We start from the raw sequence: 20,509 nt of genomic DNA on the forward strand, positions 1-20,509 counted from the left end.
TAATATTGTGAAAATGGAAAAAAACACTATTTTTCTTAATAGTCACGGGGGTTGGCATTCCGCAGCGCCCTCAAGTCATGTTTACAGATTTTGCAGTGCGAGTTCGTTCTTAACGTCACGTCAGATTTTATACCGACAAATTACTATGTAAAAGGTGTGTTATTAAGTTTTTGAAATCTAGTGCAACGATACAAATGTCATAAGCCTTGATTTTTAAATATTCAATACGGCACGACGGCACGCGATAACGTCTGAAAAAAAGGCCGGGGGCTCATTCAACTCAGTAGTGCTAAATTTTACAAGGGTCGCCATTTTGTCCGGAGAAGGCCCGGTCGGGTGAATGTGAAAAGGGTGAAAAAAAATAGGCTCACTGTGATCACCACAGTTATTCATTCAAGTCGCGTAGGTACGAATTTACGAACCTCAATATAATTTATTTTGTAATTTTTCTCAACAGTCAAATTTAAATAGAAATTTTTTGGCTCACGCTCGGATTCTATGCGCAATTTGCACTGCTGGTTCTCATCATCATCAGTGGTTTTTTGCTTGCGCGAACAATCGTGCTAACTTGTTTTCGTAATTTTTGCGGGGTGTATGTGTATGTCTTTATGTTAATTGCGTTAATTATTTACTTCCAATGAAAAATTTCTTGTTACAAATTCATTACAATGAAAAATTGTAATTGATATTTCGTGTGACAGATCAAAAATTTGTAACGTCTATCCGCCCCCTCCCTCGTATGAAGTTGCATTCCAAGAAGATGATATCGTCATCGTTCCTTTCGGAGATCGCGAAACTAGAAAAGCAGATTTTGCCATTTATATCCATTAAGTGTCGAAAAAAAAAAGGAAAAAATTTATCAACTTTCTTAAAACTTGATTTTCACCTCGAACCGAAAATGACTGCATTGTTTAATCACTTTTCCTGCAATAATTGTTGGAATAATAAATTTTTGCCAAAATTTTCTATAAAATAGTCATTTTGACAATTGAAAAAAGATTGATGGCTTTTATTTTTGTTTTTTTTTTACCCTTGTACGAAATTTTAATTTTTTTTTTTGTCTTTCACGTTATTTATTGTTAATTAGTGTTTATAATCTAATCTTTAAAAAAAATCTCAAGGCCTGTATGTACGTTTTTAGATCATAAAAAATAAAATAAAAAAAAAAGGCGTGACGTTTAGGAAACTAATCGAATTTTTTTTTGGGGAAAAAACAAAGACAACCACATTTATTGTAGTTTTTATTTCAGTATAGAAATTTTAATTGTTTTTTTTTTCTATTTTCGGTTTCAGATAATGTAGGTATAGATATTATTTAATGTCAGTGAATGAGCTAAATGCTTGTTGGCGGTGCGACACTCTTAGATCAAGAAATTTTAGAGACATTGGAGAAAAGTAAAGATAATACATAGAATGACGATCGCTACAAGAGGCCAAGGGGGAGTTGACATTGATCCTTCCGAAAACCAGCAGAATCCACAGGTTCGTACTTTGTTCTTTTTTTTATCACATTAATCTAACAAAAAAAAAAAAAAATTTTTTGTTTATTTTATTCTAATATTATTTTGGTAGATTACAAATAAGAGTGTAACAAAAAGAATAAGGAATCGTTTTTTTTTTTAACATGAGTTTTGAAATTTGCAAAATATTTCAATTTCTTTAATTTAGAAAATAAATTAAAGCTTTTAAATTCTTTTTTTTCATTAATAGAAGTTAAGTTATTATTTATTAATTTATTCATCTAAAAGAAAAAATTTCTGTTTCTTCTGTGAAGTGTTTTTATTTTATAAATTTATGCATAATGCAATAAAGTGCAATTTTTTTTGATTCCTCTATTCTGTTCAATGTATTTTAAAATTCAAAATTTAATATTCAAAAAAAGGTGAAATTTAAAAATTGCAATTTACTTGGTAAATAATAATTGTGTATTTATTTTATTATTATCGAAAATTTTATTTACTCGAGAGATATTAAAAAAAAATTAAAATTTGTTAGATTTTTGCAGAAATTTTAAGTACCAAAAATATTTAAATATTTTTAAAATTAAAATAATTTCTCATAAGATTAAAAGTAGTTGAAATAATTGGAGATAGTTTTTTTGCTTGAGATTAAGAAAATGTTTTTTTTTTTTATTAAATATAGATTGTAAGCAATGATTTTATTTATTTTTTTGTTAGATGCATGGTCCACCGAGTTCTCAGGAATTGGTAGAGACAATGTCTGGCCTTCAGTTAACTGAGACAACAATAAAAACGGAGAGTGGAGGCGAGATTGGCACCTCCGCCGAGGAGGGAAATCAACAACGTTCGGAGCCCGATTTCCCACACGCAAAGCTCGCAACATTAGATGAAAAAATATCTAGTCCGAGATGGGTTGTGCCAGTCTTACCTGAACAAGAGTTAGAATGCTTACTACAAGCCAGCATCGATCTCTGTAAAAAGGGTAAAAAAAAATTCCCCCTTTTGTTTCTTTCGAATCGATTTAAAGCTCGAATTTCCTAAAAAAAAAATATATATTTTCCTTTCTTTCCACATCTAGGAATTGATGTACAGAGCGAAGCATGTCAACGCTTTTTTCGTGAGGGACTTACTATTTCATTCACGAAAATTCTCACCGATGATGCTGTTAACAGCTGGAAATTAAATATTCATAGTTGCATTAACGCAAATTGCGAACGTTTAGTGGAACTTTGTGTTTTAAAATTGGATGAGGACTGGTTTCCTCTTCTCGATCTTCTCGCAATGGTCTTTAATCCAAATAACAAGTAAGTAAATATAACAATATTTGGAATATTTGTGAATAAAATAAAATTTATATTTTTTTTTCAGATTTCATACTTTTAATGCGGCGAGAGGTTCGGAAACAGTTCCTCCAGGAAGCAATATTCCTGATGAGAAACTTTATGCTCGTCCCCCTTCGGATTCACGAAATCCTCGCGGATGGCTGGTAGATTTAATAAATAGGTAAATAGAAAATTAAAAAAATAAAATAAAATCAAACTATATTTAATTGATTTTAATAATTTTACAGATTCGGTGCACTAAATGGTTTTGTTATTCTATTGAAAAGATTTCAAAGTGGACGAAATCTAACAGTACCGGTTATATTTACATTACTTCGGCCATTTGGTCTTTGTCATGAATTTTTAACAGTACATACAATAGAGAAATATTTAATGCCCATTATTGAAATGGTGCCAGTGATATTGGATAATTTAACAGATGAGGAACTTAAGAAAGAAGCAAAAAAAGAATCTAATAACGATGCAATATCAGCGATAATAAAAGGCACTAAATGTTTAGTTTCACGTGTACCACATCAGGAGGATATGATTAAAAATCTTGAAATATTAAGACTGAAAATGATATTAAGGCTTTTACAAATTTCATCATTTAATGGAAAAATGAATGCTTTAAATGAAGTTAATAAAGTGATTGCAAGTGTTAGTTATTATCCACATCGTAATCCATCATTAGAGGAAGAAGAATGGCTCACTGCTGAACGAATGGCGGTTTGTATTTTTTTCTTTTTGAAATTTAAAAATAAAAATTGATATTTGTTTCCATTTAAAAATAAAATTGTTTTCTTTTAGAAATGGATTAAAGATAATTCGGTACTTGAGATTGTTCTTCGTGATTCGTTGCATCAACCGCAGTATGTGGAAAAATTGGAAAAAATTTTACGCTTTATTATAAAGGAGCGTGCATTAACTCTTCAAGATTTAGACGCTGTTTGGGCAGCACAAGCTGGAAAACATGAAGCTATTGTTAAAAATGTACATGATCTATTAGCAAAGTTGGCCTGGGATTTTAGTCCCGAACAACTTGATCATCTTTTTGAATGTTTTCAGGTGAAAATTATTTTCATTTTTAATTATTTTGACAAGCAAAATAAAATAACTGAGACTTTTTTTTTTTTACAGTCGAGTTGGAGAACTGCCAATAAAAAGCAACGAGAGAAACTTTTAGAGTTGATTCGTAGACTCGCTGAAGACGATAAGGATGGAGTTATGGCACACAAGGTTTTATATTTTTCTATAAAATTGATATTTATTTTTTTTAAATTACTTAATTAATTTATTGATTACTTATTTTTTAAGGTATTGATGCTCTTTTGGAATTTGGCACATTCTGACGAAGTTCCAACGGAAATTATGGATCAAGCTTTAAATGCTCATGTTAAGATTTTGGATTATTCTTGCTCGCAGGAGCGTGATGCACAGAAAACAACTTGGCTCGATAAATGTGTGGAAGAATTAAAAAGTGGCGATAAATGGGCACTTCCGGCTTTAAAACAAATTCGCGAAATTTGCTGTTTATATGAGCCTAATCCAAATATGGGACACAGTCAACGTAGTCATCATGCTTTTTACAGGTTAAAAAAACTATTTTTAAATTTTATTTCTGTTTCATTATTTATTTAATTTTCTTAAATTTATTATTTTGATTTTAAATATTATTTTAATTCTCTTTATATTTGTGAAAAACGTTTCTATTTTTTCAATTTTATGTATTAAATACGTTTTTTTTCACAGACAAGAGGTGATTGAACGTCTACAAAATCAGCACACTGTTGTAATTCTAGTAACGAATAGTTTAACATCTTATATGGAAAAAGTGAGACAGTTGGTGAAAGAAAATCCGGAAATTGACGCTAATACCTTTATGCCCGATAATCGATATAATCACATAATGCAGGTTCAAGAGAGACTCAATTTTTTAAGATTTCTGCTAAAGGTGAGTTGCAATATTTACAGTAATAATAGATAAATTCCAATTCATTTTGTTATTATTATAAAATTGTAAAATAGAAATTAGTCCACTTTTTTAAATTAATCTCAATTAAAATTAAATTTTATAATTGTATAATTTACATTTATTAATTTGAAAGAAATTAATTACTATTTTATAATTTTTGTAACAATGTGTAAATAATTTAATTTAATTTTTTTTTCAGGATGGACAATTGTGGTTGTGCGCTGAACAGGCAAAACAAATATGGCAATGTTTAGCAAAACAAGCGGTATTCACATCAGATCGTGAGGCATGTTTTAAATGGTTTTCAAAATTAATGGGCGAAGAACCAGATTTAGATCCATCGATAAATAAAGATTTTTTTGAAAATAATATCCTACAATTGGATCCAACATTATTGACAGAAAGTGGAATAAAATGTTTTGAAAGATTTTTTAAAGCAGTAAATTCAAAGGAAGGTAAATTAAAATTAAAAAGAAGAACTTTTTTAATGGACGATGTTGATTTAATTGGCACTGAATATTTATGGCGTGTTGTCACTAATAGTCCAGAGGAAATAGCAAATCGTGGAATTGAATTATTAAAAGAAGTTAATACAAATTTAGGACCAAGATTACAATCATCGATTCTTGTTTTTCATGAGTCATATATTGCCGAATGTATGGATCGTTTAAAAGTTCATTTTGATGCTGTTACAATTTTAAATAAACTATTTCTCGATGGAAATGACGATCGTCTTGAGCAACGTGTCACTGAAATAAAAATAGAAGCAATGAAAATGTGTCGCGTTATGAAAGTATTACAGGAATATATTAATGAATGTGATACGGCATTTACGGGTGAGAGGAAAATTTTACCATTACATCGTGCGGCGCGTGGAAAAAATTTAGGGCTTGTTATTCGTTTTGTTAATCCTGGAAGAAGTGCTGATGATGTTGATATTCTTACGCACAGTAATGATACATTGGCATCATTGAGAAGGCAAATTTTACGAAGAATCAAAGCAAGTGGTTCGAATGTGAAACTTGATCTTTTTATTAATGGAGAATCATTGGAGCAGGCTGACGATCGTAAATTACTTTCACAAATACCATTGAGAGATAAAATGACACTGTCAGCGAAATTAAGTCAAGTTAATACAAATGTTCCGAGTTCACCTGACAGTAGTTCGGACAGTTCAACGAGTTCGCCATACGATGCACCAAATTTGGGAGCGGAAAATAATTTACCAGGCGTTGTTATGTCACAAAGATCACAATATACGACATTTTTCTTTCAATTAGCCGATTTAGGTTGTAATTTACAGCTTGCACAATTGCGTGATGGCGCTAGAAATTTATTGCAATTGGTACCGCCCGATCAACTCACTGTTACAAGATTACAATGGCTTTTTAGTCATTATATGGATAATGAACCATCGCAAAATCCTCATTGTAATGAACAAGCAACGAGTGTTGATACATTATTTTTTACCGCGAGTCCCAGTCAAGTTTTATACAATTTAGAAGTGTTGTATACATTATTGATGCCGGCATTAGATCCAATGTCAGAGCGTGCAAATAATTTTCAAAATAATTTTATAAAAAGTGGTGAGGCTGGAGTGATACTTGAAATGTTGACGAAAAATAAATTTCTCCCTAATGCCGATGAGACAACAAAAAGATCGGCTTATTTGACTGTTTTAAAATTATGTAAATTATTATTGACTGTCATTGGTAATGTTGTTGTACTTACACTTGACGATGAGGAGCAGACAAATTTTTCTGAAAATCGTGAACGTGATCATCAATTTTTAAAACATAAAAAAGCAATAACTGTTTTAAAACAATCATTACAAAATGTCACTAATCATAGTACGGAATATATGTTGAGAAATGTTGCCGCAAATTTAGGTGAAGTTTTAGCAATGAAATTAGTGATTGGTAATTTGGGAACTGAACGTTGTCAACAATTATTTAAACAAGCTGTTCGATGGGAATTGCCCGATATTGCGACAATAAGAGCAATTATTCGTCTTGCTTGGGCGGCATCGACGGGTAATTTAAATAATATTAATGCAACAACTGAGGAACTTCACGCGCAACATGAAATCAATCAAAGGGAACAAAGATCACCGGATAATAATGATGTTCTAGGTATGTAACAAAATATAGAATTCATTCGTCTCTAAAAAAAAATTGAATTTTTTTTCAATGTTTAGTAATTTGATTTTTAATTTCAGTGTGCAAGGAAGCTTTGGAGGTATTAACAATAGCATTGGTTCTTAATCCATCGGCATTGGAAACATTAACAAATTTGGAAAGAATGTGGCAGACATTTTTCATTGATATGGTTTTATTAAGTACATCGAGAATAGTTCGAATAGCGGCTGCTGAACAATTTCTTTTAATATCAACATGGTGTAGCAGTGGACATCAGCCATTACAATTTGCCATTACACTTTTATTTACAGTTTTAAAAACAACAGTAATGGAAAATGCAAAACAAAGTCATGAATATTTTCAATTACTTTGTCGTCTTTTAAATTATGCCGATATGTCATCGTGTCCAATTACAACTGTTGAAAATCTTTTAAATATTGAAATAATATGGTTGAAAAAAATACGTGACAATGTTAAAGAAACAGGTGATACACAAATTGATGAAGCCGTTCTTGAAGGACATCTTGGTATTACTAAGGAGTTATTGTCATTTTTACCGCCGAGTAAAAAATACGAACTTGGCTCTGATGAAACACGTGGCATCAATTTAATAAAAGTAAGTTTGAATACTAAATAAATTTACAGTTTGTAAAAAAAATTTTGATTTTCAGGAACTCGTTGAGGATTTCATTTTTCCCGCTTCGCGTTCAATGCTTCAATTACGAAGTACAGGCGAATTAAATAGATTGCAAGCGTGTCCAGTTTGTACAACGCCACAAACAATGAGCGCCGCATTTGATTTACTCGTTAGCCTTTGTTTTGGTTGTGTTCCAAATATGAAACTTCTAGTCACAATGCTCACTGAAATGTTTTATTCTGATAAAGATGAACCATTATGCGAGTGGGATTATATGCCACCAGTGGGACCACGGCCAATTAAAGGTTTTGTTGGTTTAAAAAATGCCGGTGCAACATGTTATATGAATTCAGTGTTACAACAACTTTATATGGTTGAAAGTATTCGTATTGGACTATTGGCTGCTGAGGGTGCGGCTATTGATTTAAATGAAGATTTCTCAGGTGATGAGAGAATTGAAAGCGATCAGACAATCGAAACAAATGATAATGATAGTAATGAAGAAAAATGTGGTGCCGATGAATCACGTAAAGAATACAATATTGGAATTCTTAAGCAAGTGCAGGCAATTTTTGGACATTTGGCCTACAGTAAACTTCAATACTATATACCACGTGGCCTTTGGAAACATTTTAAGTGAGTTCTAAATTTAATAATTAGAAAAAATTACTAAATAAATTCGTTGAAATTTTAATTTTTGTAATTAATGTTTCTAATGTAGACTTCAAGGTGAACCCGTTAATCTTAGAGAACAACAGGACGCAGTAGAATTTTTTATGAGTCTAGTAGAAAGTTTAGATGAGGCGCTAAAAGCATTGGGACATGAACAAATAATGGGAAAAATACTCGGAGGTTCTTATAGTGATCAGAAAATTTGTAAAGGCTGTCCCCATAGGTAATTGACATTTTTATTTTAATTTCGAAATGAATTCTCGATGAAAACTGTTTCACTTTTTTTGATATTTACAGATATTCTAAAGAAGAACCGTTTAGCGTAATAAGTGTCGATATTAGAAATCACTCAAATTTATTAGATTCTTTAGAGCAATACGTGAAAGGAGAGCTTCTTGAAGGCGCGGATGCTTATCATTGTGATAAGTGCAACAAAAAAGTAAAGTTCATTTTTTTAATATTTCAATTAAATATTTAATTTTAAATTAAAATTAATTGTTTTATTGTATTTATTTTTATTTACTTATTTTTTATGGCGCTTAATTGTTTTTTTAAAAATATTTTTCCAATTTCTCATTTTAAGGTTGTCACTGTGAAAAGGTTGTGTGTGAAAAAATTACCACCGGTTCTAGCAATTCAATTAAAAAGATTCGAATACGATTTCGAACGTGTTTGCGCAATTAAATTTAATGATTATTTTGAATTCCCGCGAGACTTGGATATGGAACCTTATACTGTTTCGGGTCTTGCAAAACTCGAAGGAGAGGTAATAGACTACGATTATGAAGAGGCGGCTAAAGGAACATGTACAAAGTACCAATTAAGCGGTATTGTCGTTCATAGTGGACAAGCCAGTGGAGGCCATTATTATTCTTACATTTTACATAGGTAAAAAAAATTTTTTATTTTAAATGTTAATTCAATTTTTCTGAAAAAAAAAAATGATTGATTGTAGACAAAATGATGGCACAGCCAAATGGTATAAATTTGACGATGGCGATGTAATGGAATGTAAAATGGAAGAGGAAGAAGAAATGAAATCACAATGTTTTGGTGGTGATTATATGGGAGAAGTTTTTGATCATATGTTGAAAAAAATGAGTTACAGAAGGCAAAAGCGATGGTGGAATGCCTATATGCTTTTTTATACGAGACTAGACGTGGAACCAAACTGCCTTACGAAAAGTGTTAACGAATTGTCACTTTGTGAGTTATGGAAAAATTAATTAATTGTATTTTCTATTTTTTTTATAATTTAATAATTGTCTTTTTTGTAGATACTAAATTAGGAGTAACAAAAATGCCACCAGCAATCGAGTACAGTGTTAGAAAACAGAATATTAAATTTATGCACAACAGAAATCAATTTAATTCTGAATATTTTCAGTTTATTAGAAAACTTGTTGCGTGCAATACAACATATAATAGACAAAGTCCCAATGATAAACTGGTGAGAATTTTGTTTTTATTATTTAACCAATTAGTTTCAATTCATATTTATTTATTTTTTGTTTTCAGAGTTCTGAAATTGAGGAATTAGATATGCTCTCTGTTCAATTGGAGTCAAGATTTCTTTTTTACACGGGTTTTCATACTAAAAAAAGTCTACGTGGTAATGCAGCTGATTGGTACGATATTCTGTGCCTTCATTTGAGAAATAGCAAAGATGCTCGCGCATGGTTTGCTCACAACATTCTATTCAGTCATCCACACAGGTAATTAAAAAAATTGTTAATTCGACAATTAATTGAAAAATTAAAAATTTGGCTTCAATTAAATTTCAATTTTAAATCAATTGTAGTGACTAAAAAAAGAAATTTAGTTTAATTCTATGATTCTTTTCTCTTCAGATTTTGCGAGTATCTTTTAAGTTGTCCGAGTACTGAGGTGAGAACAGCATTTTTGAAAACAATCGTTTTGCTAGCACATTTTTCACTTCAAGACGGTCCATGCGGACCTCCTATTCTCAATGCGCCTTGTAAGTGAATTTTTAATAAAAGAAAAAACAATATAATAAATATTGTTACAATAGAAATAAAACAAAAATTATTCTTTACAGCAATACTCTACGATCCAAATGCAACGTTGAGTGATCATTTGTTGCATTCAGTGCTTTCGTTATTGCATCGAGAAATTTCCGATCATGGACGTCATCTTCCTCATTATTTTACGTTATTTCACACATACGCCACACTTGGTTTAAACGAAAAAGCTCAGCTTCTTAAGGTGAGTGAAGAAAATTTTAACGAATATTTTATTACAGTAATTAATAGTATAATTAAAAATGGCTAAATTGACAATTTTTAGCTCAACGTGCCAGTAACGTTTATGTTGGTGGCAATTGATGAAGGTCCAGGTCCGACAATAAAATATCAATATCCTGAATTAACGAAACTTCATCAAGTTGTCAGTATGCTTATTCGATGCTGTGATGTTTCTTCAAAAACACGATCGAGTCACAATACATTGCCTCTGCCAAATCCATATGGCGATAAGGATTGTCAATCGGAATATATTATGCCAATTCAATCGCAAGCCGAAGAAATTCTTTTCTCAAGAACGAGGTAATTTTTTGAAGCAAAAAAAATTAACTTTTTCTTCTTTATTTTTTACTGTCCATTTAATTTTTTTAATTAACTATATTTTAATATTTATTATAAATATATTATATATTTATTAGAAAGGGGAATTTTTATTACAGTTATATAAAGAAATTAATAGAAGACGCAAATGTAACGGAAGATACAGTGAAACTATTGCAGTATTGTTGTTGGGAAAATCCTCACTTATCACGATCTGTTTTAAGTGAATTACTTTGGCAAATTGGATATGCTTATACACATGAGCTTAGACATCATACAGATCTTCTTCTCGCTATGTTACTAATGGAAGATTCGTGGCAAAATCACAGGGTTCACAATGCTCTCAAAGGTACAATATTTATTAATCATTTATAATTTTCTTTTCTATTTAAAAATTAACTTTAATTTTTTCTCTTAAAAAAAAAAAAAATGTTCTCTACAATAATCTCTAATTTTAATAAAAAAAATTGAAAAATCCTTCTGAATTTTTTCTCAATTAACAGGTGTTCCTGAGGAACGAGAAGGTTTATTTGAAACTATTCAAAGAAGTAAAAATCATTATCAAAAGCGTGCATATCAGTGTATCAAGTGTATGGTGCAATTATTTAGTAAATGCAGACCAGCGCACGCTGTTCTCCAAGGGAATCAGGATTTAAAAAGAAAATGGGTACACGCCATCGACTGGCTTCAAGATGAACTCGACAAGGTTTTTTCTTTTACTATTCTATTTAAAAACTAATTTTAAATTGCTTTTTTTCTTTTTTAACGAATAACAATTTTTTTTTAATATATTTGCAAGTTATTTTTTTTGTTTTTTTGAAATTGAATGAAAATTTTTATTTAAGCAGCGACCGTATACATCAGCGGCACCATATACACACGCCTATAATCATGGCTGGTCACCGCCAACACAATCAAATGAATCGACGAATGGCTATTTTTTAGAGCGTAGTAATAGCGCAAAGAAAACATTGGAACGTGCTTTTGAACTTTGTCCAGAGGATGAACAAGAAGTTGAAGAACCAAATGAAGAATGTGTCGATGATACAGAAAGAACACAGGATTCTGAACGAAATCGTGAACTACGAATTCAATTTGAATCAAAAAATTTCCGTGGTGGTGATGAAATGGAAAATGAAAGAAGCCGTGGACAACAACAGCAACAGCAGCAGCAACAACATCAACAACAACAACAACAACAGCAGCAGCAACAGTCAATTCAATTTGATTCGAAAAATTATCGTAGCACTGAATCGGAAGGTGAACGTAGTCAAGGACCACATTTTGTTGGTATTAATTATCGTGCTGGTGAATCAAGCGAGGAATCAGAGGGTGAACAAAATATGACGACAACAACATCAAAACAAAGGAGAGATCGACTTCCAAAGATTTATGGACCTCGTGGTACTACGAGAGTTATGAAGGATTTATCATCGTGTCCAGTCGTAACGTGAGTAATTTTTAATAATTATCAATTTTTGCTTTCATAATTATTAATTTATTAGCAATCAAAATTAATTATTTAAAAAATTAAACTGTGAAAAAATTAATTTATAAAAAGATTTCAGTTGCTTTAAAATAATCATTCTATTAATTGAATATTCTATTAGTAATTTAATTTTTTCATTATTGTATTTACTTTACAAGTTCATTATATTTTTCTTGAATCAATTATTTTTATTTTTTTTGTGAATGTAAATAAATATAGGAAATAATTATTTACAACAAAGGTTTTAAACACTTTTTAATTTGAAAATGGATGATGCAAATTTGGAAATGAAAAGTGTAATCTACTCTTCTTAATTTAAAATTTAATTTTTATAATTTTTTCAACATAATTCCAATTGTTTTATTTACAGCATTATATTTAAAGATAATTTTAATTTTTTTTTTATTATTATTATTATTTGCAGATAATTTCAATCATTTGATTGAATAATTTGATGATATTTTCAATTATTTGTTAAAATATTTGAAGATAATTTTTATTATTAAATCCAAGATTTTTTCAATTATTTTTATTGAATAATTAAAAAAATTATATGTATGTATGGAAATTATTTATATTTTTCAATAAATAAATATTAAATATCAAATATTTAAATTATTAATATTAAATATTTAATTTATTAATATTAAATGTTTAAATTATTGATATTAGATAACAAATATTTAATTAAAATTTAAATATTAGAAAGAAAAATATAAAAAATTTGATGTATTAATTTTTTTACCTTTTTTTTTTAATAAAGGAGATTTCAAATCGAAGTGACGGAGGGCGAGGAAATGCAGGAGAATCAACAACAATCGCAACCGGGACCTTCGCCGATTCACAAAACATTTTCACATGCACCTCCAAATTGTGATTCAGCCCAATGGGAAAGAACTCCCATTGATTGAACTTGATAAATATTTTTTACCTAAAGGAATATCATCAATATTTGGTTTAACGTCGTAATTTATTCTTGGCGGACAACCATATGGTAACGTATAATTTTTTTTTTCTTGTGCTGTGCAAAACAAAAAAAAAAAATCACTTGTGTTTTTTCATCGCGAAAAAAACTGTGACAATGAACAAGAATAAAAAAAAAAAGAAAGAGAAAGAGAGGTAAAGAAAGGAAGAAAAAAAACGGTTGTATAAATGTATAGCGAATAGTGTTATCATTCACACTGCTAAATAAGAAAAGGACTAAAAATAAGCACGATTCTCCGTACACTTATGTAAATGTGAACATATTGTTATTATAATAAAAAATACTTGAATAGATTTTCTAAATATCTTGAAAAGGCCAAAGGCTTTTGAGGAAAAAAAAAGCACCGCTTTGTTGCCGTAGCACATGAATCTTTCTAATTGAACACAGAAAAATAAAAACCGGAAAAAAAACACCCGTCAATTTTGTACTTAAAAAAAAAAACGAGCGGTCGAAATTTTCCTTTGAAAATGACATTTCTTCGTGTTTTCTATCTTATATTTTTTTTCTTTCAATCGTTTCAAAAAAAAAAAAAAAATCGCGGCGCGAGAGTTGTCAGATGTTGTTAAGAATTTAAATTTTATCTAAGAAGAAAAAAAAATGACAGTCGAGAATAATAATTTCATTTTTTTTCGCAAGTATTTTTGAGGGAATAATGTTGTTACCGGAGCTATGGTTGCGTTTTTTTGTTTTTTTTTTTTGTTTTTTTTTTCAAAAAAAAAAGCGCAAATTTTTGACTGTCAATTGACCATGGCTCTGATTTAATTTATAACGTATGTTATATATAGAATATTATATAAATATGTAATTCTATAATTATCAATTGAAAAACGAAGTCATGTAATATTGCAAAAAGGCAAAGTGAAACGTATTTGGTAAAAAAAAACACAAAGTTCGTGCTAAAAAAAAAGTCATCTAATAAAAAGAAATCATCTTAAAAAAAAAAAACACCAGGAATTTTTAAAATCACGAACATTATTCGATAATTGCTAAATCCACGCGCATCCGGTATCCCTAAAATATCGAGAAAAAAAGCCTCATTTCGATATTTGTATGTAAATACACAACCGCTTTTTATATGTGATAAAAAATAAATAAATAAATAAAAAAAAACCCGATAATTATATTATAATACGAGACGAGGCGCTATCCTGGTTTTTGTACACACAATTTCTCTCAGTTTATATAAATAGTGGAGAGAATAAAAAAAAACAAAAAAAAAAACAAAAAAAAAGTGAATGAGTATGAATTGAACGAAAGAGAGCGAGAGAGAGAGATTTATAGTTGACAATTATTTAATATTTAAAAAACAAAAAAGAAAAAAAGGCGGTCCCTTGTGTCATGAAACTAGTGTCATTTTCTTATGCCTTAGAAATTAGTGTTATTAAAAATAAAAAAAAAAAAAACGGGACACGAAATTTTTCAAAGGAAAATATTGTGAAAAAAATCATAACAAATTTTCCAGGAATGTCAGATTGAAAGGAATTTTTAAAATGCCTGATTAGCCCGATGAGAGAATTTTTTTTCTTTTTTTTGAGATTGCTGGGACGAAAATGGAGTGTGATTGTTGAGAAAAGTCAAATTTAATGGGAGGGAATTATAATCAAAGGCAAATAAGTTCTTCTTTCTTCTCCATTGACAGAAACTCTAGTCAATCTCCGAATAAGTTGATTTTGGTACAAAGTTTTTAAATAGTAAAAAAATAAACGTCATTTCGACTTATTTGCCTTTTGAAAATAATTTCATTTTAAAAAACAAAAATTTCTACAAGAGAGAACGCAATTCTTTACCAAAGCGTATTTTTAAAAAAAAATCAATTTATCCGTTACATTTTCTTTTTATCAGTTCGAAATTGACAGGAAAATTTTTTTTTTTTTGCGTTTCGAAAGAAAGTGACATGTGTCAATTTATTTTTATTATTGTACATAGAAATGTGTGAACGGAAAAATTCTCAGAAAAAAAAAAAAAAAATTATGACTCTCCACGAAAAGAAAAAAAAAAAGGAAAACTCTTTCGTTCCTTCGTTAACAGCAGCGATTCAATTGCGAATGACTAGTCTTTTTTTTTTGTCTCTAATCTTCGATCATCACTTACAAGACTTTTATAATATCGACGCGAATCTGAAAAAAAAGAAGCTCAAGAGGAGGAAAAAATTCGAGGTTTTTTTTTTCTTTTTCAAATTGACTGTTTTGGAACATTATTTCAATTTAGTGAAATATAAAAGAAAAAAAATGGGAAAACCTCGGGTTTTTTTTTTAATTCTACCTCTGAAAATCTTTTTTTTTTTTTTGCTCTTACATGTACCACGTAATCCCTTTTGTAAATAATGAAATCTATATTTCCATACAATAATTGTATTGATCGCTTTTACATTCGGATGAAGCCACCGTGCTGCGTGCAAAAAAAAAAATGAATATTATTATTATTATTATTATTATTAAATTATAAGTAAATCTCGATTGTTGCCTATATTCATGTAGGTTTTGAAAAATGTAATTTGCACGTTTCTTTTATTTATAAGAATATTGTCGTTTTATGTCGACAAATTAAATTGAATATTCAATTTTTGATTTTTGTCTATCGAAATTTTACTTTATGGGTTTTTCGAAACGTTGATATAATAATATTAAAAAAAAAAACATTAAAAATTTATATTATTTTATAATTTAACAAGAAAAAGAAACACGAATTTTTAATTTTTTAAAAAAAAATCACGAATTTTCGGGAAAAAATTTTGATGAATTAATTAATAATATTAATTAATTATATGAATGAATTGTCATTTAATTAAATTTACAAATCTATTGAAATTTCGTTTTTTTTTATTATTTTTGTAAATCAATGTATTCGAAACACCGTGTAATTTTTTCTTTTTAAATTCTTTAAAAAAGAAATTTAAAGAGATTAGGTTTTTTTTTTTATTTATATTATTTTTATTTTACAAAATTTGATTTAAAAATTAACATTGACATAAAAATTATTATCTAGATGCATAAATTTATTTGAAATTCCATTGACATTGGAAATTTGTGAAAATTATTTATTGACATTAAAAATTTTTTGTCGACAATTTTTTTTTTTTTTTTATTGAAATAAAGAAAGAAAATTAAATATCGTGCATTTTGCATTGCAAAATTATTATTATAGATAATATTTGTAAACAAACATTTAAGACAGTTTTTGATCTTAACAAGATCCTAGAGCGTTCCTAAGGCGACGATACGCGTATAAAACGCAAAACTAGTAAACGGACGAAAGAGTAGTAAAAAAAAAAAAAAGAATTTAGAGTTTGTTTTGCAATTAAAATAACTTTATATCGTTGTTACCATTTGATCTTTGATTTGATATAAGGTCAGAGAATAACATTTATTCTTTGTGCCTATATTTATCAACGATGCGTTCAAGCCAAGTGCATTTTAAGCACATCTTTTGGTAACCCACTTTTCATTTAATTAATTGAAATTAATTTTCGAAAATAATTTAATTTTAATTAAATGAAAAGAGGAGAACTGAATTTTTGGTTTTTTTTTTTTTTTTTTTTTTATAAGGGTTCTATAATTTTTATCAAGTCATACAACGTATGACTGGTAAAATTACATTGAGATATGTACTGCCGACGATTGGCGATATAAATAATAATAATTATTATTATTAATAATAATTTAATTAGCAGAAGAAGAAAAAAAAAATAATAATAATTAAAAAAAGAAAAACGAAAAAAAATTTAAAGAAAAAATGAGAATGAATGAAAGTGAAAATGAATGATCGCGAGTGTAAGTGAAAATTGCGCAGGTGGCTTCCGCCCAGCAATCATCGTCCTTGTGTAGATTTTTCCCGTTTAAAATGAAAAAAAAAAAAAATGATAAAAAAAATGAAAAAAGAAAAAAAAGTGAATTTAAAGGGAACGTGTAAAAAAAAAGTATAATAATTACGTCATTTTTGTAACATTTGTTAATAGAGCGCATTTATGTACGCATTTTACTTTGCCTGGATAACCTCGTTAGGCCGGCCCTGTAACCTGGTGTTATTATTATTATATTATTATTATTATTATTATATTATTATTAATGATTTTATTAACGCATACCGCATATATATTATATATAAAATATTTTGCATTCATTATTTTCGAATATTATATTTGATTATTTATCCACGACAATTTATCATTGACGAATATATGCATATTAATGGGTGTCAGGTGTCGGCCAAAAAAGGTTTTAGCTCCGAAATAAGTAAGCCTATATATTTATTTTGGAAACGAAACTATAGCGTTTGTGTATTATTTCTAACGAATGTAATAAAAATGTTAAATCAAAACACTTTTTCTTCTTTTTAATTGAAAATTGATTTTCTACTTTTTTGATTTTGAGTTTAAGTTTCAGTTATTTTAATTAAATTTTTATTTAGAAATTTAATTTTAGAAATGTAAAAATTAAGAAAAAAATTAAATATTTTATGTCAATTTTGAGGTATTTGTTTTGTGAAAAAAAAAAAATAAATAGTAATAGTGTTCTTAGATGCGAGATGCTGTTATCAGTGAAATGTATTTTTTTATTATTCAATGCCATTGCCAATATGAGGATCATAATTATATCGACGTAATTTGTTATCAGAAATTCAGTTTCAGAAGTACTTCTCAGTTCACTTTTTGGATTCTGACAGACACACACTAAAGGATTAATTTTCTATTAAATTATTTTCGAAATGTAAGTTTTTAATTATCTATTTTAATATTGTTTTACATAATTTAAATGTAGAAATTCAACTATTTTTATTTAATTTTGAATTATTTTTTTATTTTCTTTGATTTAATAATTAAAAGAAATTTTGATTTATATTTTTAACTCTTTTTCTGTATTAAAATAATAAATTTCTATTTGTCAAGAAACAAGTAAAAATTCCTTCTTTGTTATTCGAACAAAAGACAATATTATCAAATCCAATTAATCAACTTTGAATTTCCTAACACTGATTCAATCATAATCAGTAAATTATAATTGTGAACTTTGCACAAAATTTACGAAATTAATTTTTTTTATTCAATGTAGATTGAATTTATATTATAAAAGAAAAACTTTTTCTTGTATTTAATTGATTATTTATTTATTTATTGATAGAATAAATTTTTATTATTTTATTTTAATTTTCAAGAAAAAAAAAAATGGTCCCATTTGTTTGCGTCAAGGATTATGAGGAGCAGGCTTTGAAGATTTTGACTCCCGTTGCAAGAGATTATTATAACAATGGAGCTGGAGAAGAACGTTCTTTATTGTGGAATAAAGAAGCTTTCACAAAGTTGGTACAATGAATCTATTCATAATAATATAATTTGAAATTAAAAATTTTTTTTATTTATCTAATTACCATTTTTTTATCCTGACTAATTTTATTAATATTATGTAATGAATAAAAAAAAAATTCAACTGATTAGATAGAAAAAATTATAATAATAATTTATTTATTTTTTTATTATTATTATTAATATAATTTTTATATACAGGCTATACTTATTTTTTTTTTTCTTTTTAGGATTCGAATATTGCCAAGAATGTTGAGAGACGTTACAAATGTTGATATCACCACGACTATTTTGGGAGAAAAAGTTTCGATGCCCTTGGGAATTGCACCAACAGCTATGCAAAGAATGGCCCATCCTGATGGTGAATGTGCAAATGCAAAAGGTTTAATATTTAATTTTCAAATTATTCAAAAATTGTGAAAAAAAAAAGATTTTATTTTATTATTTATTTTCTAGCTGCCGAAGCAGCTGGAACAATTTTTACTCTCTCGACAATATCAACGAGCAGTATAGAAGAAGTTGCGGCTGCCGCACCAAAGGCAATTAAATGGCTTCAACTTTATGTATTTTTCGATAGAAAATTAACATTGGAACTCGTTCAACGAGCTGAGAAATCTGGTTTTAAAGCTGTTGTTTTAACAGTCGATGCACCAATTTTTGGAGACAGACGAAATGAATTGAGAAATAAATTTAAACTCCCTCCTCATTTAAAGTATGTTTTTTTTTAAATTAATCTTATTTTTTAGTAAGACAAATATTTTTTTTTCACAGAAAAGCAAAAGAAGAAACATTTTTTTTTTTTTAACTGAATTAATATTTTTGATTTCTATTTTTGATTTCAGATACGCCAATGTTGATGATTATGTAAAAAAAAATAAGCTGAATGATGAATCAATTTCTAAACTTTTTGATCCATCACTTTCGTGGAATGATGTCACTTGGTTGATAAGGTATCAAATTTTTTTTTTCTGAAAAATTAATTTAATTTTGAAAATAATTTCAGTGAATTGAAATTCTTTTTGTCTGTAGTCAAACTCGTCTTCCGGTTGTGATTAAAGGAATTCTAACTGTAGAAGATGCAATTTTATCTGTTAAATATGGAGCCAGTGCAATTCAAGTATCAAATCATGGTGCTCGACAAATTGATGGAGTACCAGCACCGGTAATAAATTTTTAAAAAAATTAAATATAAAGAAATAATATATAAATTTTTATAAAAATTAAAAAAAAACTGAAGTTTTTCCATGAAAATAACATTTATAAAAGAAAAAAAAAATTGTTCTGTAGATAGAAGTATTACCAGAATTAGTAAAAGCAGTTGGTGATAAATTGGAAATTTATATTGATGGAGGAATCACAGTTGGAACTGATGTTTTTAAAGCCGTTGCTTTGGGTGCAAAAATGGTAAATAAAATTTTAATAAATTTCCTTCTAATAAATATGAAGAAAATAAATAAATATTTAAATTCTCAGACATTTATTGGACGACCAATGTTATGGGCAATGGCTTGCGAAGGTGAAAAAGGAGCAAAAAATCTATTAGAATTATTGAAAAAAGAAATTCATCTCACATTTGCTTTATCAGGTATTGTAAAAAATAAAAAAATTATTTTTCTTTTTTACGATTATGTTGCAAAAATTTTAAAAACCAAAAAGTAAAATAATTTTTCATATTTTTATAGGTTGTAGATCTATAAAGGAAGTTACTAAAACAATGGTTTGTCATGAATCGAAATACAGTCATTTATAAAATAATTATTAAATAAAATTAAAATCTTTTAACATTTTATGTACTTCATTGAATAAAAAAATAGAATAAAAAAGTATAAAATTAATTTTTCTTTTATAAATTAAAAAAAAAAAAATTATTAAAATAATTTTAAAATGAGGAAAAATCTAAATTTAGAATCATACAAATGGCAAAGGAAATATATTACAAAACAAAAATTT

The 20,509-nt window shown here is 28.1% G+C and overlaps 2 protein-coding genes across 4 annotated transcripts; both read left to right on the forward strand.

Moving 5' to 3' along the window:
- The first annotated feature begins 78 nt into the window (after window positions 1–78).
- Window positions 79–14,370, forward strand: LOC127280215 (probable ubiquitin carboxyl-terminal hydrolase FAF-X). Of its 3 annotated transcripts, none has more exons than XM_051303103.1 (26): window positions 79–406; window positions 1,294–1,482; window positions 2,178–2,442; window positions 2,539–2,764; window positions 2,829–2,963; window positions 3,031–3,511; window positions 3,593–3,850; window positions 3,923–4,021; window positions 4,100–4,374; window positions 4,535–4,736; window positions 4,957–6,889; window positions 6,976–7,511; window positions 7,567–8,168; window positions 8,254–8,427; window positions 8,502–8,643; window positions 8,788–9,092; window positions 9,160–9,410; window positions 9,482–9,654; window positions 9,723–9,919; window positions 10,055–10,182; window positions 10,264–10,430; window positions 10,512–10,768; window positions 10,906–11,135; window positions 11,290–11,492; window positions 11,632–12,236; window positions 13,039–14,370. In XM_051303103.1, the coding sequence occupies exons 2-26, from the start codon at window positions 1,414–1,416 to the stop codon at window positions 13,184–13,186; spliced, it is 8,061 nt and encodes a 2,686-aa protein (XP_051159060.1). In that variant the 5' UTR covers window positions 79–406; window positions 1,294–1,413; the 3' UTR covers window positions 13,187–14,370. The 3 variants fall into 3 exon arrangements, with proteins under 3 accessions (XP_051159060.1, XP_051159061.1, XP_051159062.1); XM_051303104.1 differs by having other exon boundaries at window positions 86–154; XM_051303105.1 differs by having other exon boundaries at window positions 92–406; window positions 11,635–12,236.
- Window positions 14,371–17,811: 3,441 nt separating this feature from the next.
- LOC127280224 (2-Hydroxyacid oxidase 1-like) lies at window positions 17,812–20,394 on the forward strand. The gene is made up of 9 exons (XM_051303123.1): window positions 17,812–17,966; window positions 18,412–18,555; window positions 18,790–18,941; window positions 19,016–19,271; window positions 19,402–19,509; window positions 19,589–19,721; window positions 19,847–19,963; window positions 20,033–20,144; window positions 20,242–20,394. The coding sequence occupies exons 2-9, from the start codon at window positions 18,422–18,424 to the stop codon at window positions 20,307–20,309; spliced, it is 1,080 nt and encodes a 359-aa protein (XP_051159080.1). The 5' UTR covers window positions 17,812–17,966; window positions 18,412–18,421; the 3' UTR covers window positions 20,310–20,394.
- Window positions 20,395–20,509: the final 115 nt, after the last annotated feature.

The sequence above is a fragment of the Leptopilina boulardi genome, unplaced genomic scaffold (assembly GCF_019393585.1).
Source record: "Leptopilina boulardi isolate dan_hultmark-lab unplaced genomic scaffold, ZJU_Lbou_2.1 LbouV2_229, whole genome shotgun sequence".
NCBI lineage: Eukaryota > Metazoa > Arthropoda > Insecta > Hymenoptera > Figitidae > Leptopilina > Leptopilina boulardi.